Source organism: Sceloporus occidentalis, unplaced genomic scaffold, assembly GCF_023333645.1.
Source record: "Sceloporus occidentalis isolate IW3139 unplaced genomic scaffold, rSceOcc1.0.p SCAF_2, whole genome shotgun sequence".
Classification (NCBI taxonomy): domain Eukaryota; kingdom Metazoa; phylum Chordata; class Lepidosauria; order Squamata; family Phrynosomatidae; genus Sceloporus; species Sceloporus occidentalis.
In genome coordinates this window covers 136872999-136895888 of record NW_028316982.1, presented here as the reverse complement: position 1 = coordinate 136895888, position 22890 = coordinate 136872999, and the positions used below count along the sequence as shown (strand labels likewise).

General features: G+C 39.9%; 1 protein-coding gene across 5 annotated transcripts in view; it reads right to left on the bottom strand.

Moving 5' to 3' along the window:
* Positions 1–840: 840 nt before the first annotated feature.
* The window catches only part of TDRD3 (tudor domain containing 3), a 94938-nt gene continuing 72888 nt past the window's right edge, over positions 841–22890 (bottom strand). For all 5 annotated transcript variants that reach the window (XM_089511079.1, XM_089511081.1, XM_089511082.1 and 2 more), the window contains 2 exons: positions 4609–4734; positions 841–1025 (listed from right to left, as the gene is read on the bottom strand). In XM_089511079.1, the coding sequence (XP_089367205.1) occupies positions 4615–4734 (120 nt within the window). In that variant the 3' untranslated portion in view covers positions 841–1025; positions 4609–4614. The remainder of the gene's footprint in view (positions 1026–4608; positions 4735–22890) is intronic.

Below are 22890 nucleotides of genomic sequence, written 5' to 3'. Positions count from 1 at the left end.
TTCAAATGCTGAATGTGTTTTATAGACAGACAGATAGATAGATAGATAGATAGATAGATAGATAGATAGATAGATAGATAGATAGATAGATTAAAACAACACATTACACTTAAATATACAATGTCAAAAATAACATGTTTGGGTACCTTCACAACTTACAATGGGCGCTATATCCTATGTAATCCTTGGATTTGTAGTTTCAGAATGTCTTTAGCCTACTCTGCCAAAGAGTCTGGTGCCTCACAAAATTACCAATCCCAGCATTCTGTAGGATTTAGCCATAACAGTTAATGTGATGTCAAACTGCATTATTTCCACAGTGTAGATGCACACAGTGATCCAAGTGTGGTGGAGAGAGGCCATACTAGGTATCAGATGAAAAGCCTAATGAGTTCCTAATCTCATCTGCCAATAATGCTTTAGTCCAACACTCTAGTTTACAGGCTGCTACAACTAAACCTGTAACCATATCTAAGCATCAATAATAGAAATGTTCCCAGAACCTCTCTTTCCTCTATTCTCTGTGTGGCATAACTGCATTTTATGCCCCTTAAAGCAGGAACCTGTCCTCTGAAAAACATTGTGCACTGAGAGAGATTTAAATAAACAGACAGAAGTAGGCAATAAAAGTTCCAGTCTAAGTGTACTTGTGCTGAAAACAATTTTCTTCCCAGTTCTCAATTTCTAGAAGTCTAGAGTGTATAGATTTTCAAATCTTGATGTTAGAATATGAAGAAATAGGAGAAGCAATAGCAGCTAATGATAATTTCTGCAAAATGACTGCTATCAACCAAATATAAAAACATGAAGCAGAGACACACTAAAGCATGATGTCTTTTATTGATGGCAGTATTAACAATGGGATCCTTGTATGAAAAAAGTTTAGCATCATGGAACTAAAAAAAATGTCTCTCATGGGATATATTTTGTCCTCCCTGTTTTTGTTGTCAAGTGCCATCCTTGAGCCAAAGTGAGACATCTTGAGCACTGAAGAGAACGTCAAGAGGTTTTGCCACAACAAACACCTGAAGTGAAGAAAAAGAGAGCAACATGAAGATCTGTTATTTGTATTCCATCTGTTGTCAATCACACACACAATCTGTTGACTACAAAAAGAAAGCAGACAACTGTTACATCTATTGTCAATCAACATTTGGATGTATCGTCTGGAGAATACTTGGCAAAACAGACACGATTGGGCTGTGCAGACAGTCCCAAAGGGACAGCCTCCACTGCCCCCCCCCCCTTACAGCCAGATTGGGGTCATGGAAATTACACACCATGGCCCTGATCTTGCCTTTCCAGGGTGCAAAAAGGAGCAAAAGCAGCTCCTTTTTGTGCCCTGGAAAGGATGCATTAGCCACAGTGCTGTGGCTTTATGGTGCTGCTTTGGTGCTGTGTCACATGGACGTGGCACCAGAGGAGCGCTGTGACACTATGTGCCGTGCAGTGGGGCAAGCGGTGTCACACCACCCTGGGAGTAGAGCCAGGACATGCTATGCCCTGACTCCTCCCCAAGTTGGCCTTTAAGGCCCGTCTGCATAGGGCCTATGATTCTTTTTTTATCCATTATATAAAAAAATAGCTGTTGTGTGTAGTGTGTGTGTGTGTTTTTGAGCATGTATTCACTAGGAGTGGGAATGATGTGGTCCTCTAGATGTTATTACACTACAATATCTAGCATCTCTCCCCATTGTCTATTTAGTCTAAGTCTGATGGGAGGTTGCAATCTTGCAACATCTGGAGAGCTGCATGATTCCCACCCCTGATAAACAAACTTGCTATATTTCTCTATAAAACAACAGCTTTATATTTACAGTGGACCCTTGTCATACGCTGGAGTTTGATTCCAAGATCCCCTGTGGATAACAAAATCTGTGGCTGCTCAAGTCCCATTAAATATAATGACATAGCAAAATGGTGTCCCTTATAAAAAATGGAAAATCAAGGTTTGGTATTTGAAATTTATACTTTTTTTGAACATTTTCAAACCGTGTATGCTTGAATCCATGTATAAGAAATCCATGTATAAGAAGGGCCAACTACAAACTACAACTCTGGTTTGTTTATCAGGCTTTCACTCTCAATAGATTTCTAAGTACCTGTCAGGAAACAGTGGGAGGGGAAAGGACCTGACAAAAATAAGGCACCCCACATGCCATTAACTTTGTAATGGTTGTTCCATACTATATGGAGGAATCATCATAACCATTTATGCTAAGAACCTGTAAACTCCAAAGGCTCCATGAAACCAATGATTAATTGAGTCTGGTCTGTCTGATTAACCCAACTAGCAACATTGAGTTCATAAAGCAATAAAGCAACTATTGTTTAACCAAACATCTCTAAACACTTCAAGTTTCTGCCATCCCTTTTTTATCCATTCTCTGTATTAGATTGTTCCTGTCCTTATTCTTCTCACCTCTTCCGCTCTGCTTGATTGTTTAGCATCTCCCTCATGAAGCTGCCACTTAAGTGCTGTTTCAAAAGCCAGTCATAGACAAATAGCATGTTGCCTTCAGCAACCAGACTAAATTCTTCTCACGTATACAGTTAGATTCCCTATATTCTGTTCTATTTGTGGAAGAATGTGCCAAGGAGCCTAAGCTGTATCCAAATTGTTAGCATTAACTAAACTATAATACACCCCCAAATGCCACTAGCCATGTGCTATGTTTTTGTCCATAAACTTTCAACTTGAAGGGGAAACTGTTGTGAATCATTTTCCCCTCCCCTTTTTGAAAACCACTTTTATTTTCAAAGAACTACTTTGTAGCAATGGAGGGAAAATATGAGTTCATTAGTGTTTTTTAAAAAAGATGTTTAAATAATGTCAAGGGTAATTGATTTTCTAACCTGAGAAGGCAAAGGAAAAATAATGGAATCAAAGTCAAGTTACAAAATACCAGTTTAATGGTTAGTTCTTTATGTGAATGGCCATACAGAACACAAATGTGTGGTGGTTCTGTGTAGTAAATCCATTGTATGAGCAGCCTTTAGAGTAGCTCAAGTGGATTTTAGCTGTACCAAGGCAACCAGATTTCAATGATGGGGTTAACATCAACTTGAATGCTGCCATAAAACAACCCTGTGCACATAAAACATCCTGCCAGCCATTTGTTGAAGTCCAGAAATTTGTGAAAGGAACACCAACAAAAGAATAATAGGCAAACGCTACTAATAAGGAATTTATTTAAAGCAAAAGTGACATTTTCTTAAAGAATACATTCCAATTGCCCATTTCAGTAAGTTTGCTTTTCCAGAATTGTACAATAACATGCATTTCTGAAACAGAAAAAAAAATTGTTCCACTCTTGTGTTTTGTATTCAACAAAACTGTGTGGGCAGAGGTGGCACCGCTATCTCTGAGCCTATCTAAGTTTTTAAGTTATACAACCAAAGTAATACTCAACAGTCCTGTAAAGGAAAAAATAAATCATTGGCCCGTTACAAATGGGCGTAAAGTACGTCCTGGGGACATACTAGGGTTAGGCAAAGTGCGTGCCTTACGCACGCACCTCACCCTAGTACATCCCCATGACGTACAAAATGGCGGCGCCCGTTCCACACGGGGGCCACCATTACGATGTCACGAACGCGCTACCTCCAAACGAGGCAGTGTGGATGTGATGTCTTTGCGTCGCGCGAGGGCGCATAGAGCACCCTTTCTGCGGAGCATGAAGGAGCTCTGAAACGGAGCTCCTTCTGCAGTTTGCATCGCTGGCGCAGCCTTTAGAAGGCTGTGCCAGCAATGCAAGGGAGAAAGGGACCGAGCAGCCCCTTTCTCCTCCTCCCCACCTTTTGCCGCTTCCCCGCAGCCTGGAAAGCGGCGGATCAGGGCCTCGGAGGCTGTCGTTCTGGCAGCTGAGGCCCCGATCCGGCGGGGAAAGGAGCGCCTACAGGCCACCCCAAATGGGCGGTCTGTAACGCACCATAGTTAGAAAAATTGTCTCTGGGATTTTTTGCTTTTGGGGGAGGGAGGGGGTTACTTCTGCAAACCTTGGTGGTCATTTTGATTGCATAGAGATCAACACTTAGCTTGAACACTGCTAAGAGAGGAAATTACCAGTAAAAAGATACCAAAGAGATAACCAGTTGAAAACAAAATAAATCTAACTGCAGCCAATGTAGATTTATATTCTTTAAAGCAAGAACAGGAAACTTCCTGAGCTCTGGAGACCACCCATCTACACACATGTGGAGGTCAGAGATTGACATCCTACATACTATCTTGAGCCCACCTTTTTAAAACCCAAAGATGTTCCTCACTTTATTGGTGTCAGGTGGGGAGTGGGGGTGGATACATCTTTAGGCTTAAAACAATTTAGGAGGAAAAAAGACAAAGTGAAATTGCTCCCCAATCCCATAGAGGATCCCCCCCCCCCCTTTAAACATCTAGTACATTTTTAACAAAGTTAAAATTATACACCCAGCATTTTAGCTTTCTGAATAAACTGAGATCAAGCAAGTTCCCAAAACAAGACCACATAATTATTATAGCTTTATTGCAGAAAATGACTAAATGGAATTTTAGAATAATTTCCACAACCAAATAATTAAAGCTTTGAAAAAGAAGAAAAAAGCAAAAAGCTCCCAATCAGCCTTTACCTTTGATCAGTTCCTAGCTCTTGGAGGTTGATAAAACTGTTGAGTGGGCCGTGTTGATCGCCGAGGTTGACCATCACCACCTCTGCGGAATTCTAAAGTTTGTTCATAACCCATTTCTTCCTCATCCTGTGGATAAAACACATGATTCAGACATGAGCACTGCCAAATCTATCTATCTATCTATCTATCTATCTATCTATCTATCTATCTATCATTTTCTGTGCAAATAATTACTTATATAAATTACCATTGTAACTAAGGGGCAAAGCAGATAGGCACAAAGGGGTGGCTAGAAGCTGCTCCCAGCCGGATCACCCTGGGGCCATGGCAAACACACACCATAGCCCGAGGGGCGCCTCTTCCCATGGAACCACCCCTTCTGGGGCTGGTTTTGGGTAGCTTAGGAGGCCTTAGCAGATTGCTTCCATGTGTGTGTGCCATATAAACGCCATGCCCCTGGAGTGGCAGGAAACCACCCCTGTCTACCTGTCTGTTTCAGGCCTAAGACATGAGAAGAGTTGAATCAGCGCACAAGCTAGGAAGACATGAAGATCATGACAACTATTGGGAGAAAAGGAAGAGGTTGTACTTGTGCAAAGAAAATGCTGTATATACTCATGTATAAGTCTAGAAACTTTGCATCAAAAAATTGACCCCCCAAAACTGGGCCAACTTATCCATGGGTCAGTATAAGTACTGTACTTTATCTCTGATTAAAAAAAAATGAATCTTCCCTTCTCTGAGTAGAGTGACAAAAAGCAAGAGCTTGTCTGTCCCAGGAGCAGCTAAAAGAAGCACCATCCCCCTCTACTCTTTCTGCCATGGTGCCACTTCTGACCTTTTTGAATACCCAGGCAGGAAAATACCACCAGTGGCAGCTCTCTGGTGTTTTGCTCAAAGGAGTGCCAAGAGACATTGGGCTTTGAAGGATCTGAATAAGACATGTGTGTATATATGTCAGCTTTTCTGGGTTAAAATTAGGCAAAGTTATCCTATCAAAGTTAAAGGTTTTAATGACTGCTAATGTAGTCACAATTTTCTTGGATTTGTCTTTACATTCTTTTTGACATGTGGGCATTATCTGAGCCCAGCCTGTGTTTATCTGGCTCCCTCACACATCACACAGCCACCATTTGCCATAGTTTCCTCCTCATCCATCTAGCCTTTAGTATGAGCATAAACAGTTATGCCCTGCTGGAATTTTGTAAATTCTTTGGCATCATTTTCCTTTCCTTCCGTCTTCTACATCCTTAGTTACATTCCTCTAAGTTTTACCCTGGATTTATCAAAATCTATAATTTTGGCACTGAAACCTGCCCTCAACTTTTACGTGAGGTCAGGTTATAGTTGAGCATATATAGTATACAGCTTTGAAAAATTATCTATTCCTCTGCTTTTGCAGGAACCAAAACTGGAAAAAAAAATCTGGAAGGGTGACTAATGGAAATTTTAATGATGAAAAACATCGTAGTCAAGTAACAATTATTCAACATACAATTTTTAAAGAGTTCTTCAACAACTGCTTAATATCTAAGTAATTTAGTGTCTAAAGAAAGGGAAATAAAAATTTTAAAAGGTAGAATAGAATACCAGTTATGTCACAATATTGGTGTTGCAGGAAAATAACATTATATGTCTAAGCTTAGAAAATGAATGGAATTGAAAATGGAATATGAAAGTTGTCATCTATGGTAAGTGTCTATTTTGCCCTACTCTGAGATTGCTCAGGGTAATTATTTAGCATGGTGTAGATGTTAGTGATGAACTAAAATAGAGAAAACTTCGGTTCAGATCCAGAGTCACAAAGTCCACTGAGATACATATTTTCTAAGTCTAACCTACCTCATATGGTTGCTGTGAGAATAACTGAGAAAAGGAGGATAACATAATTGCCTTGAAATTTGGAAGAAAGGTAGACTATCTAACTGCAACATATAGAGAGAGAGCGAGAGAGAGTGGAGGGCACTGTTTCACATTTGAATTACATGCAAGTTTTGTTACTATAAGTTACTTCAAGGAATAATGAGTGATTTCTATTACAAGAGCCTTGTATGACTAGCATTCTCTGGTAGAAAAATTAAAGAAACTTATCCAGAAATTAGTTTTGAGAAGTTTCTTGTTGGATTTGAGTTTCTTTAACCAATGATAAGCAAAATTCTGTTCTGTAGCTTGGCAAATAGTTGAAACAGCAAACCAGTAACTAATTAAATTCTAGAATTGGCTTGACCTTGGTAAGTTTATGTGTCAGTGGTCACCAGGAGTGCCTTAACTGCATCCCTTCCTAGAATCGGAGGACCTAAAGATGTTAGTGGATGTGCTGGTAACCTCAATGCTGGACCTCTGCAATGCACTCTACATTGGGCTACCATTTGTAACCAGTCTGGAAATTCCAACTGTTTCAGAATACAGCAGCCAGACTGATTTTGGGTACATCCAGGAGTGATCACCACACACCAATCCTAAAAACACTCCACTGGCTGCCAATGCAAAGTACAAACTGTTGGTCATTACCTTTAAAAACCTACATGGTTTGGATCTAGGTCAGTGATGGTGAAACTTTTAGGGACTGACTGCCCAAACTGAAAGGCATTCTGGCACCAGGTGTTACCTGGTGCTGGGGGTGGGACTTCTGGGACAGGACTTCTGCCTTGCAGGGGAGGACTTCTGCCTTCCGGAGGCAGGTCCTCCAGGGTGGGACTTCTTCCCATTGCCCTCCCGGAGACAACTGAAGTTCCAGGACAGCTGAGAAGACAAGGAAGAGGTGTGCACCTGTTCCTCCCCCCCAGAACACTCCCAGGCCTTCAGCTATCTCTCCAGAGACAGCTGAAGGCCTGGGACAGCTGGGAAGACAAGGAAGAAGTGCACACCTGTTCCTCTTCTTCCCCCCACACCCTCCTAGACCTTTAGCTGCCTCTCCAGAGACAGCTGACATAAGCAGCTGAAGGCGTGAGAAGAGGAAGAACAGGCAGGCGCCTGTTCCTCCTCCTCCTCCTCTTCCTCCTCCACCCTCCCAGGTCTTCAGCTGCTTCTCTGGAGACAGCTGAAGGCCCAGGATGGCTGAGAGGTGGAGGAACAGGTGAGCACTTGTTCCTCCTCTTCCCCACACTTCACATGCCCTGAAAAATGGCTTTGCGTGCCATCTCTGGCATGTGTGCCATAGGTTGGTTGCCACGGGCCTAGGTTACCTACAGGATTGTCTTCTCCCATACAACTGGCCAGGACTATGCTGGCAACAGTTTCCCAGAGGACTTTTTTGGTAAGATAATAATTATTATTTTTAAAAAAATCATCCTGACTTTTAATGCTGTTGTTCACATTTTCAATATTGATTGATTGATTGATTGAAATTTTATTTCTATACCGCCGTTCCTACGATCACGGAGGTTTTACAGGCAATATTTTATTATTTATTTATTTTTATTTATTGTGTTAACATGTATGGTTAGTTGCCTTTCATTTGTGAATAAAAATGGATTCTAAGGATTTCAAATATAGCAATAAATAAACAATATTTAGCTGAACAAAGCAGAGTGCAGCAAATTCTTCATTAAAGGACAGCATCCTGGGATGAATACAAATATGAGGGAAGTTTTCAGGACATTCAATATATGCTAATATTAACGCTATCGTTTTAGTAGCGTCAGTTAGTGTCTGTTGCCAGAATAACAGCCTGATAAAATGGTAGGGCATTGCTTCAGTTTTCAGTGTTATTAAACATGTTATACATAAATTTAACATCCTTCTGGACTTTATGAGCTTGGATTTTCCTTGCCAGCAAAGAAGTTATTTGCCTGATGCACTCTGATTTATATTTGGCTATGGTTGAACTTGGAAGGATCACAAAGAATCCTTACTACTGTCAGTTACTGGTTAAACAGAGACTTGAATAATACACAAATCTTAGAGAAAGAACTCTATGGTGAGCAAGTCATCAGTTTCCTACTGTAAACTAAACATCAGTTCAACTGAAAAATCCATGTACAGGTTGAGTATCCCTTATCTGGAATTCCAAAATCTGAAATACTCCCAAACCCAAAAATGTTCACATTGGCAGCTAAGATTTAGTGATACCTTTACTTTCTGATCATTCAGTGTATACAAAATTTGTTTCATGCACAAAATTATTAAAAAATATTGTGTACAAAACTATCTTCAGGCTATGTTTATAATATGTATATCATATCTCATTATGTATATGTAAATATTCAATAATAATAATAATAATAATAAATATCTAAAATCCAAAACACTTCTGGTCCCAAACAGAGAAGGGAGATTCAACCTGTACCCAATACAGCTACAAAATAAGCACAGAACAGTATCACAAAATAATTATATATTGGTATATGCATCATTTTAAATCTTCCTGCCCTTCTACATTTTTCTTGCCTTACATTGATGTTCAGTCATAAAAATCCAGCTTGGTAAATAAAACACAGTAGGGAAAGAGGAAAACCACATTACAGATGGATTGATTCAAATAAAGAGCCAGGGCACTCAGCTAGCAAGAAATGAGCAGAGCTGTTGATGACCAAGGCTCATGAAGGCCTGTCTTGCATTGAGTTGCTATAAGCAGAAGCTGACTTGATGGCAAATAACAACTCCTGTACTCTAATATGGAGAATAAAATGCCAAATCTTGATAAAATGAATGTACTGCTTAAAAGACTATGTTCAGACAGTTACCCAGTCAGTGACCATTGTCATGTGTTAGTTGAATGACCCCCACAAAACACACACGTCAGTACACAATAATAACGTATATCATTTGGGAGTTCTTCATAGATTCCCAGTTTGTATGATTATTTGCCAATAATGGACATGAAAGGGGAAATTGTGGATTCAGTGGTTTCATGACACATCCAAATCATGTAATGTTGCAATATAAAGACTGCTGTCTGTAATATAATTGTCTAAACTAGGCTTGTTTTATATATTGTCTTATATTTTCAAAAATGTAACATCCAGTGAAGCAAAATCAGCAAATCAGTACAGATTTTTGTTAAACCTAGTATATTACAGATATAGCAGTACTGGGTTGAAGCATCACAGGTAGAGAAAATACATGGGGCTGGAACCATAATCAACCTTCATGGATGGAAGGGCTCCACTCCATCCAGTCTGATGGGATTCACCTGAAATACAGCCCACTTCACTCAGCAGAAGACCCTCCAATCTACTTTGTAGTACTGTATCTTCAGGTATGTGTGTGTGGGAGGGCTGTTATGGAAGAAGGTATCAAGGAAGTCTGCTTCTGCCATTCTAATTTTACACACCCAAATCTGGATCAAAGCTAAGGTTTGAAAGAACATTTGAGCCTTTTTTTTTACACTGTCTGTGTTACACAAATGTTCAGTGAAATAAAGTGAAGAACAGATATCATTTGTCTTCATACAGCAATTATTGATTCATGTAAGACGTGCATGAAAAACACACCACCGAAGTTTGAACTTCTCACTGCAGTTCTGCTAAAAATAAGGTTGCAAAGAAAAGAGGTGTAGAAATATTTCCTAGTGTTTTTTAGGTACAAACTCCCATGTTACTGTGACATTAGTGATCCTCTTTCTTCACATCATATAAAGAAAGACCTAGTAGAGATAAACAGGAGCAAAGAGTGAAACAACAAGGCTAGGTATTTTTAACTCAACACCTGTTCCTATTTTTATCTCAAAACCCAAACTCAGTTAGTATAACAGAAAACATCTAAAATGGAAGACTGCTCACCTTTAAACCTGTTAGTTTTTTAAAAGCCAGCAAGCTCTTTCTCCAGATGTTGTACATATACTTCCAGTAACTATTGAACTATTAATATGAATTTAAATTCAAATTTGATTTTTTTAAGGCCTTCCATCTGTTTCCTTCAATTTATTTTAAATTACATTGCAACCTGTTAGAAAGATTAAAAGCAATAAAAGAAAACCAAAGAAGGAGAAAAAAAAAAAGATGAAAACATACAGGTCAAACAACCAGGGTTTGTTACCTGTATTTTAATCCCCCTTTGGTGCTGTTACCACAGCGACCTAAAAAGGTAGGACGTACAGTATTTGTTCAAATTTAATGGTGTTTTTGATTCAGTTGAAAGACCACCTTTTCAGCAAACAAAGCACTTGAATCAAGGGGAAGGTAAGGAGAAGGTTACTTTTCTTCATTTAAGATACTCCAAACATAATGTGATTGTGATGTAGGCATTCCCCTAGTATCTGAAATGGGAATTGTGCACACTAGGCTCTATGATTATGTTGAACATAAGCCTATACTAAATGAGAGGATGTGATGCCAGTAGGACTGTCCATCTACATCAAATAAAACTTGTTTTCAATCTGTTCTAATTTGTGATAAAAAATAGTTTTATACAAGTAGGAACTAGTAAAACCACCTCTGAATATTCCTTGTCTAAGAAAACCCTATGAAATTTACGTTGCTTTAAGCCAACAGGCAACTTGAAGGCCCATACACATTTGAACTTTGCATTCTAACATATATAATGCCTGTATTTAAATACTGGATCAGCTATAAATTGACTTAATGTCACTCCAGTTGTACAAGAGGCTTCAGCATCTCACACGAAGGATTCAATTCTGACCCCCAACCAGCTACCCCAACTCTGAAAAAGCTGCATGAAGACCTCATGTAGGGGACACATACACTCATACTTGAGACTGAGCACTTCAACAAAACTGACTGTGTCTATACTGTAATTTAATTTTTTATATATTTTTATATCTTACTCATCTTTTATCAACCAAACCATTGTAAACAACTTGGTTATCATCTTGCTTTTATTTAAAATGTTTTGAATGTCAAAGAGAAAAAAATGGAATATAAATGATTTTTTAAAATTCTATCTCAGTAGTCTAAAAGTAATTATGTCTCTTCTCCCCAAGGGCTGTAAGGATAGGTTAAGCAGAGGAGGGAAAAACAATGCAAGATAGTCAAGTCAACATATTGTTTTTCCTTTATTTTTGCAGTTATGTACCTTTAAGTCAACTCTGACCTATGATGATCCCATCACAGTGATGGTGAACATTTTAGAGGCTGAGTGCCCAAACTGCAACCCCAAACCCACTAATTTATTGCAAAGTGCCGTGTCCCTCTGGCTTTCCAGTAACAAACTCTGGCAAACTCTGCTGGGGTGATGGCACATGTGCCCACAGAGAGAGCTCTGAGTGACACCTCTGGCACGCATGCCATAGGTTCGCCATCACTGTTCTATCATATGGTTTTCTTGGGAAGATTTATTCAAAGGAGGTCTGTTCTTGCCTTCCTCTCAGGATGAGAGAATTGACTTGCCCAAGGTCACCCAGTAGATTTTCATGACTGAGTGGTGATTTGAATCCTGGAGAGCAAAGATTCAAAAAAGATCATGTCCAACACACTATCCACTAGACAACATTGGCTGATGTTTGCAGATATTATTGCTGACCTCTACAGTATCATGGAGACCTGGCTGGATTCTATTTTATTTATTTATTATGTGTATGTTAAATTTTTCTATCCTTCCTATATGACAAGATCTCAGGGCAACATATCCTACAGGACCACTTCTGACACAGCCAGTATAATACCAAGATAAAGGAAAGACATCCATCTAAATTACCTGTTGCTGATATGCCTTCAGTCTTATTCCCAATGCTAACTTGTCTAATGAGGTATACTGACAAGACTCACATTTGTGTGAATTGAGAATGTTATGGTCACACTTATCATTATGATGTTTATCTAAATTGTGGCTATGTAAACAGAAATAGCAAAGCTAACACAGTTTTGTGGTTTTGGACAGGACTGGAAATGAATGGGATTTAGAGAAAATATATTATTCATACACAGTTTATGTGGTGGAAGTTCAAATCGAAATGGCTGCAGACCCCTTCCTGAATGGAACATCAGTTAAAGGAATCTAGCTTTGACCCCTGTGAATCCAAACAGTTTCTCAGCTTAGAGAAGACTATCCTCCAGAATAAGGCACAGCTGGGCATTAGCGTTGTGTAATTGAGCTAATGATTAAAAACCTATGCTAAATCAATCTGAATCCAGCATGGAGTAACTAAGACATTCGGTATATTGTTCTACAATTCCCATAAACTTGAGGCAGCATAGCACATGGCCAGCTATTGGAAATGATACACTTGTCCTTAGTAGTGAGTACATTACTGTTTTCAATCTGTTCCAACCCACAGGGAAAGAAGGCAACAGATCTCTGTGACTTCTAGGACATTTTATTTATCTGACCTGGCTCAGTCATATAAACCCACTAGGCAACATTTGGCAAGCCACACTCTCTCAGCCTCAGAGGATAGCAATGGCAAACCCTTTTTGAAGAAACCCGCCAAGAAAACCCCATGATAGCTTTGCATTATGGTTGCCATAAGTCAGAAATTACTTGAAGGCACACAACAACAACAAAAAATTCAGCAGCAGCAACAGAGAGAACCAAGGCTTGCAGACTCTTATAGTCCCTTGGATCAATGTTGGTTAATTTAGCCGAAGACTACAAGTTGAATACTAGTTACAAGTTTTAAGGAAAGGTTAACATGCTGGATTGTCTTCACTGTGAAGATGTGCATTTTCAGTGAAAGCGTAATTAACTGACTTCCCTTTAAATGTTTTTGGTCAGACTTAGGATCTTCTTTTTGCTTCATATCTTCAGGTGTTTCTGTATGAAGATGATATTTTTTTTCTTTCTCTTCTGCTTGGTTTGAGCATTAAGACCTTTCGTTTGGCTCTGGCCTCTGCATCTACAGCTTCTATGTAGGTCAGGTGAGCAAAACAGTAGTTGGGCAAAAGCCATCATGACATGACAAATTATGATTGCTGGAATAAAGACAGTGAAATAACACTTAATAATTTAAGGAAAAGTTAAGAGAAAGAAGAGCCCAGAAGAGCTTACCTGCAGTTGTGGTACTTGAAGTGGTTATGAGTGCAGTCACACATATGAGTTATTTGCCTGCACAGAACAATATTTCTAGAGACAGGTGGGCAAGTTCTACTAGGAATCCTTTCTCAAGCCCTCAGCACACATGCTTAACAGGGAATGACTCCTAGGCATCCTGCCTAATTCCCAATGGAACATTACAGCAGTTACAGAACCAACAGACCAAGAACAGATCAAAATGACATCTGCAGCAGGGAAAGAGGATGTTTTGTGTGACTGCACAGATATCCACTGAAAGAACCAAAGTAACAAGTACACAACCTATTCTTCTTCATTGTGATCTCTATGCAGTTACACACAGAGGAGAACAACAAGCTGACTTACCTGAGGGAGGAAAAGGCAATGCTAAGCAACCACACCACATAGCTGAAAGAGGCATGTGCCTAAACCAAAACATCGAGTGCATGGTTTTGGACAAAATCAGATGGCTGCAATGCCTCTCATCAATCTGCAGCCCAGTGTAATTCAGGTACAGAGCTCTCACTTAGAAAGGCTGTGGAGGATACAAAAAACTCTTGTACAATGCACGCAGTTATCTGATGGTATCTGGAACCATGAGATCATGGCAGAGCTTGATGGTTCATGACAGCCAATGTAAGAAGTGATGAATTAATGTCAGAACACTCTTCTTGAGAATCTTGTAGCAGATAAAAAGATGAGGGCCACACCATAGGGTGTTAGTCCTGTCAACATAAAGCTAGAGCATTCCAGATGCAGCCTTTAATAAAGTCTCTTGCAATGTAATTATTATTAATCCCTCCTTTGATAAATGAATGAGGGGATTAAAAGGCTCTCAAATTTTATTATTACTTGTGACAAATTAGCTCATTTTTGAAAAGGCATGAAGACAGAGGAAATCAAGCCATATTGTCTTCCGTTGTCTTGACCTGTTTGATCAGTTATCCTAGCTATCCTAATCAGTTTAAAATGGAGAAAACTCAAATTATACATAAGGACCAAGATGAACCTTTACCCTGACTTTCAGTCTTCAAGCGCATGGATTCATAGAGAACTAAAAGTATTTTCCCCTCAATAGGCAGGATTCCTAATTCAGGCTAACAGTTTAAATGGTACATCAAGCTGAAGTCCCTATTAGAGCCGGATGAAGAAGACATTGTTAAAAGTTGGCTGAGATCTAGAACGAAGCCAAGATCCTGTTAAAGGCAAATGGCCCAGAACGTTCAGATGCCCATTCTGGATGTTCCAGTTGCTGTTCCAAATTGTGGCAATTGGAGCTGTGGCAGTTTCTCAACTACCTCTAAGCCTAAGTTGCTGTTCTACTGCAGGGTGAAGGAGGGGTACTTGCATAAACAGGTAGCTCTTTACACAAACATGTAAAAAGTACAACCGTTAGAGAAACACTGGCCTAAAGTACTAACAAAATTGCAATCTTACAGTCATGCAGATGGGGCAAAAGGAAGGGCCAGAAGCCACTCTCACCCTGATCAGTGTGGGACCGTGGAGACCGTATGGCCCTACTGCTGATCCAGGCTGCCACCGCAGTCCTAATCAAAATGCAGACAAAGAGCAGACTTTCTCTGCTCCTTTTCCAGCCTGCTTTTCCTCCAGCTCATCTAAACATCATGCCCCCAGAGAGACCGGAAGCTGCACTTTCCTGCCTGTCTGTTTCAGGCCCATGTCTGAGTCCAAGTAGACCACAAGTTGAGCAGGAGTCAACAGTGTGATGAGGCAGCTAAAAAGGTAATGCAATTTTAGGCTACATCAATAGAACTAGAGTGTCTAGATCAAGGGAAGTAATAGTGCCACTCTATTCTGCTTTGGTCAGGCCCCACCTGGAATACTGTGTACAGTTCTGGGCACCAGAGAAACTGGAGCATGTCCAAAGGAGGGTGACTAAAATGGTGAAGGGTCTGGAAACCATGCCCTATGAGGAATGACTTATGGAGCTGTTCAGCCTGGAGAAGAAAAGATATGATAGCCCTGTTTAAATATTTTAAGAGTAGTCATACTGAGCGGGGGGGAAGCTTGTTTTCTGCTGTTCCAGAGAACAGGACCTGGAACAATGGATGTAAGCTACAGGAAAAGCGATTCCACCTCAACATTAGGAGGAACTTCCTGACAGTAAGGGCTGTTCGACAGTGGAATACACTCCCTCGGAGTGTAGTAGAGTCTCCTCCCTTAGAAGTCTTTAAACAGAGGCTGGATGGCCATGTCGGGGATGCTTTGATTGAGAGTTCCTGCATGGCAGGAGGTTGGATTGGATGCCCTTGTGGTCTCTCCCAACTCAATGATTCCATGATTCTATGTCATACTAAGGGTAGACTCTGTGAAATTGATGAGTATATAGTTCAATTGATTTCTGAAGTCTGCTTCAAATATGATTACGTCTGAATCCGACCAAACATGTTTTACAAGTTGATCTCATGAACTGAAGAATCAAGCACAACTTCGTTTATTAAGATTACTTCAAGATAAATAAAGGATTGCAATAATGCTGCAAAATCCAGCAAAACAGTTGTATATTTTACAATGGCACTCCTTGAATAACTGGTTGTTCTCCTTTTAATTTTGCTATAAAATTTCTTTAAAGAGAAAATGAAAATAGGCATCTAATAAGCCAAAACCTACATTTTTCCTTTATTTTTAGGTCTGCATCAGAGAACAGTGTAAATATTGTTTAATATATAAAATGTGCATGTATTTGGGGGGAAAACAGCCCTAAAAGTTGAAATTTTTAAAAATAGGATGTGTGTGTAAAAGCTGTGAGATAAAACACTTGTTAAAGATAAATCTAACATTACACAAATCTTTGCAAAAATTACTAAAATTGTTTTGAATTTTATGGCGATTTTTTAATTTTTTATCTGTGAGCCACCTTGGGTCCCTTCTGGGAGAAAGGCAGCATACAAATGAAATGAAATATAAGGAGCCATACTGGATCTATGCTGCATTCAATTAAATGGACCTTACTTTCAAGTGTTTTTAGGACTACAACCCCGAATTACAGTTTCATTGATTTCATCACACATTACCTGCAAGGCATTCAAAATGCATGTAAAATGTATGTATGTATGTATGTATGTATGTATGTATTTATGGTATTTATACCCTGCCCTTCAGCCCTAAAGGCTATCAGAGCGGCTAAATAAATGTGCAGAGAAGGCGATGAGTGTACTAGGTTCACTTCTCCTCCCTGATGCTATTCCATTAATGGAGGACAGCTTTCCTTACACACAGAGGTCTTCAAAATTTGCTGACAGAAATTTAACACTTGGCTATCAAATTCAGTCATACAGTGTTGACATCCAAGGTTCACAAGAACTGTTCTAACCTAGATTTGGGGCTAGATTATCACTTTAGGCAGGGGGAAAACTCCAACTGACCTGAGAACCTCCTTGTCTCTGTAAAGGGCTGAGCGCCCAGAACTTACTAGCCTGCTTTGTGGGAAACGATGGCCATCAGGAAAGCAAACATCAGAAAATGTAGTTCACAAGCAGAGGGCTGGCCCATACAAAGTTTTGACACAAGTAGTGAGTGAGAAATCACTGGCAGGCTCTACATAGATATGGGAATTCAAAACAGGGGAGTAGAGATTCAATTGGCTTTGTTTGGAACTGGAGAAGCTGAGAAAAACACAACAGTTGTCAACAGGAGAATGTAATCATCAAGTAACTACAAGGAAAAAGAAAGTGACTTTTGTAAATCTTGAACCTGTCTCTGAATGTGAATCTGAAGGCCAGTTGGGTATTTGATACAGCTTGCTTATTTTTAAAAATCATGGTGGCCACACTCTAATGTTACCCCTAGGTCCAGTTCTACTTTGCCCCTTATCGAACTTTGATATTTTAATATTAAAAGGGGATGTTTTAGGCAGGTAGCTGAAATGGCACCTATAGTGCAGGAAACAAGCCATGCCATAGATTGTTTGCTCAGTATGGGGGAAGCTCAAAGGCACTTAGCCAGGATAGATCAATTAAGATCGGAATCTGCATCTTGGGTCCCTTTTGGAGGAAAAGAACCATACAAATGAAATGAATAAAATAGGAGTGTGATGGTTGGTCACAGACCAGGTGTTTGCCAGAAAGCTGGAAATCAAAGCACATTTCCCTCTGAAGATGACACCTCTTTGTGTGAGACATCTGAATTGACTGCCTTGCCACTTCCACACATCTCTGGTCTTTCTTTCTCGTAGAAAACCCACTCAAACTCCTCACTGCCTCACAACACATTTCATCCTATACATATGCTTATTTTGTGCTTTCTATAATTGTGAAGCTTCCCTGTTAGGAAAGATCAACAAGTAGTGAGTGCTTCTTGGCGATTGATAGGGCTGAGTCAGGACCCAATCCCTCTTCCCTCCAGCACCAGAGTGCTGGTAAGTTCCAGTGAGCTTGTTTTCCTCCCCTATGAACCTCTGTGATTCTTCTTTCCCTGAGCCTGGGGACATCCTTCGGAAAGGGAAATTTCAAGTTGTAGCAGTTAATTGTGCAAGTCTCAGATAAAACCCTCTTCCCTTCGTTGCCTAGAAAGGCACTGTGACATTCCACTGAGTTCATATCCCTCCCCCTATGGATCCAGACACTGAGGACATTGTAAAGAGAGAAATGCCTTCATGCTTCAGCATCGTAGGGGAATTTGTAAGGAAACACTTTTGCTCTTTGAATAGATGCTGAGAGAGGCAATAGTGAGTTTCGTGTCAAGATTCAAGTCTATAGGATCTGAAGAAAAATGTTTGAAAAACATCCCAAAATACAAAAACTAGAGATGAGTGGCCAGGAAAGGTAAAAATCCATGGGAGGACGAGTCATTTAACAATCACAACCCGCTTAAAACTTTGTGTATGGTCTTTATGTGTTGGTGGTGCAGTGGGCAAATGCTGGTACTGGGTTGTGAGTGGCTCCAAGGTTGGCTCAGCCTTCCGTCCTTTCATAAGTCAGTAGAATGAGTACTCAGCTTGTTGGGGGCAATTGGCTTACAGATTGTAAACCACTTAGAGTGCTGAGTTCACTATTCAGCAGTATAGAAATGCTATTGCTATTGCTTTCACACTCAATGCAAAGGAAAAAAATTGGTCCATCTAAAGATTCAATAGCAGTGTGGGGACTTTGGATGGCTCTTAATGACTCTTCAAGCTTCATCCAGAAACTCAATAGACTGACTGAAAAGCAAGCCACAGAATTAGAACAATTGTGGGCACAAAACAGTGCATTGGTGGCAGACAACCCAGCATTTTCTTGTTGTGCAAGAAGCCTGAGCCAAATTTGAAGAACCCTCCCTACAGGGGCAGGATTTACAGCTTAAACTAACAGTTACAACAAGAACACACAAAGGTGCAACAGGAAGTACAATATTGGGCCACCCAAGCAGATATTCAGTTTGAACATGTTAACCATGTCATAAAAGGATTACTGAGTTGAAACAGAAAATGCAAACGAAGGAGGCAATCATTTCCATTGTGAGCCCAGAAATACTTGTCCAGATCCCAGTGTATCCTATAGAAAATATGTCAGAACATGCCATGGCTAAAAACCTTTACAACCTAGATTGGAAAGAGGTTACCCTGCTCTGTCCTGTTAGTACTAAGGCTGTAGTTCAGACTACCATTCCTGACAAACAGTGGGGAAAAAGGTGAAAGTCACTACTATATTCATGGAGTATAAAATTTCTGAAAGCAGAATCAGACCCTTGGTGAGGAAGTTTATTCTCATCTGGAACACCGAGTTGGGATGGGGTACACTGTCCCATGAATGAAAGCTGAAGCCATTTGATCTGGACGTTTCAGGTCACCAAGTCATGTAAGTGGCCCTAGTAAAGATTTGAAATCTGGAAGATGAAAAATATGTACAGTTCGCCATTCATATTTGCAGTTTTAACTTTTGCAGATTTGATTATTTATGGTTTTGATTAATGTGGTCTATCTAGGAATCTCTAGGTTCTCCAGTGCAACTCTGCCAAAAGTTGACTTTAGAGCTGTGTTGGAAAACCTAGACATTCCTAAAGAAAACACTTCCCTAGGCATTTGTAGGTCCTCCAGCATGATTCTGCCAGAGTTGCACTGGAGGACCTGGAGATTTCTAAAGAGGTGTTCTCTTAGGTAAAAGAATAGTGCTTTTTTATTTGAGGGGTTTCCACATTCATGGGGGTACTTCACCCCTAACCCCAATGAATGTGAAGGGAATACTGGATAGAGACTAGAAGAGCAACAATTAAGATACCTGTTGGTGTCAAATGAGATTTCACTACATTAACACAGAGTTCCACAATGTCATATTCCAAGGATGAAGTAAAAATGTGATGCATCTGCCCTGCTGATGGTATGGGTAGTAGTGATTAGCAAGTAGCCTGTAACCTATGTATCAAAAGACCTAAATTCAAGATCAATGGAAGCATCATGAACTGTGGGAATCTTCTGGTGTCATAGTCAGTCCAAATAGTCACATTTGTGAGCTGCACCCAGGTTTTTCAGAGTGAAGTGAAAAAAGCAGCAATGCCTGGGCAAGGTGATGACATAAAGTATGCCTCCTTCCAGTCTAGATAAAAATATATTTGTGATGGGAAGGAACAGAAGGATGATGGGAAATGTTATTCTGAATTTTATTAGCCTTTTGAAGGAATTCACGACCAGAAGGTTCAGATTTGGCTTAAGACTTATTCTTTCTTGAGGACTGTGAATAATAATGATAATAATAATATAAATTATTATTATTATTATTACTACTATTATTTAAGTCCTGCATTTTCTCCAAAATTGGGAAACAAAGCAGCTTACAACTTAAAAGAACAATACAATTAAAAACATACAAAAGTAAACATTAAAATAGAATTAATCTATTACAGTATTTAAACACATCGCTCATTAAAAATGCAATTTTAAAAATTAATTTAAAAAGATAAAGGCACTTAAAAACAGTACAATTAAAACAATACAACACCCCTAGCCTGTGATTTAAGACTTTCTGTTTTAAAGGTCTGTCTGAATAAAAATGTCTTAGCCTGCCAGTGGAAGGACAACAAGGATGGGGCCATTGCGGTCTCCCATGGAAGCGAGCCCCAGAGTCTAGGTAGGGTTAGCCAGCAAGAAGGCCCACTCTCATGTCACCAGGCTTGTGATGGTGGTGAAAATGAGAAAAGTTTCTTAGGAACAGCAACAGACAAGACATGCCCCTAGAGCTTACTTTAAAACCATGCACTTTAAAACAGTATAGCACCCCCAAGATGTTCTTTAAAAAGCCTAACTGGATTAAAACAGTCTTAGTCTGCTGACAGAACAACAGGGAGGGGGCTATTCAAATCTCCCTGGGAAGGGAGTCCCACAGTCTAGGGGCAGCCATGAAGATGGACCTCTCTTGTGCCCCACCAACCATGCTTGTGATGGTGGTGGGACTAAGAGAAGAGCCTCTCCTGATTATTCCAGAGCCTGGTTTCGCACACACAGGGAGCTATGGTTTGCCAAACAGCCTGGACCTGAACCATGTAACACTCTAATATACAGGGAATTCTAACAAACACCCCAAAATCTCTGAATCAGGTCATCTTGGATAGGGATTTTGACCTCATTTTCCATAGGCAACATAGCTACTAAATAGAAAATGCCACCTAACAGAAACTCAATGATGGTAAATGACCAGTGGTTTGTGACGATGGCTCGTTGCATGGAAATGCTAAGAGTTTGTTCTCAAACACTGGTAAGTACAGTTCCTGATTGGGAAGTCAAAGCCAGTATGTGGTGATGGTGAGGAAATATGCCATGTTGTGATTACTTAACTTCAAAAGTGGAACTATCTTGACCTCAAGTGAAAATGGCTATTAAACTGATAGCTTGATTGATTATGATCCCAGGGCTTTTCGAGACTGAGAGCGTGTGACTTGCTCAAGGTCACTCAGTGAGTTTCCATGGTCAAGTGGGGATTCAAGCCCTGACCTCCAGTGCTGAAACTACTGTCACTCTGCCTTCTCTAAAATACATTAGAAATCCTAAATTACTATAGACTATTATCAGGAATGCTATTATTATTATTTTTTAGGTATTCAGTATTTTCTGAAAGTACCATTGGCAAAAGATATTGCTGCTAAGAGTTGCAAAAAGAGAGGACCTTCAGGCCCCAAGAACTTATAAATACATTTTACAATTCAACAAAGCTGTTTTCACTCCTGAGGACCAGGCTCCCTTTGAGTGATTATATAACTGGTTTTTTTTACAATGGCCAGGGTCTGGGAAATTAAGTAATCCAGATTTTCAATAAACATTCCCTGAAACACTGATATGCTGCTATCCTTTTTACCTTTAGATTGTTCCATCTGGATGGGTGAAAGGCACACAAGAACAAGGAGAAAAGGTGGCAACTGGTTGTACTCTTGGGTACCACTAGGAGGGGGCGCTGAAAAGTTCTCAGTCAAACCCACTTCACAAACTCTGAGCATAATTTTGTCCCTTGATCTTGAGAAAGTGTTCCTTTGTATTGTAAACTGCCAATTTGCGGGATCATAGTTCTAATTTCTGAATTTTTAAAGATCACTGATCATGGCAATTAAAAGTATGGCATTTTCAAGTGCTGAACTCTGGGTCATCATCATAAAATTCCTGTTCTTGCAGAAGAAAACACCAAAGGAAATCCATAAGTGTATGATGCAAACATTGAGTGACAAGTGCCCATCATACTCAACTGTGAAGAAGTGGTCTACCTACTTTCAGCATGAAGATTTTGAGACCGAAGAGGCAGCAAGGTCTAGGAGGCCTTCAACAGTGTCAGCTCCTGAAATTGTTGAGTGTACTCATGACCTGATTTTGGAAGAGCCGTTAATCTCAGCTATACCAATTGCTGAGACACTAGATAATGTAATGTAAAAGTTTATTCGGTCATTGACCAGCAAAGACACTAGATATATTCTGGGAACACGCTGGGTTTATAATTCATGAGCAGTTGGCTATGCAGAAGCTGTCAGTCATGTGGGTGTCACAACGTTTGAATAATGACATGAAATGAAATTCAGTAAATACCTCCAAGTTGATTTTACAGCATTTTGAGCAAACAAGTGTTAATTTTTTGGAACAACTCCTCACAGTTGATGAAACATGGTTACGTCACTATTATCCGGAGACCTAACAACAGTCTTTGCAGTGGTGGCACTCGGGTTCCCCATGGCTGAAGAAATTCAAGACTCAAAAGTCAGTAGAAAATGTCATGGTCACAGCTTTTTGGGATAAGGAAGGTATTTTGATGACTGGCTATCTTCAGAAGGGCCAAATAGTTAATGCAGAATCCTACTCTAGCTTTCTTTGTCTGTTAAAGGAGGAATGGAAGGAAAAAAAGTAAAAGATGCTGCAGAAAGGTGTTCTCTTTTTGTAGGACAACGCACCTGCTCACAGGGCTGGCAAGACAATGGATGTTT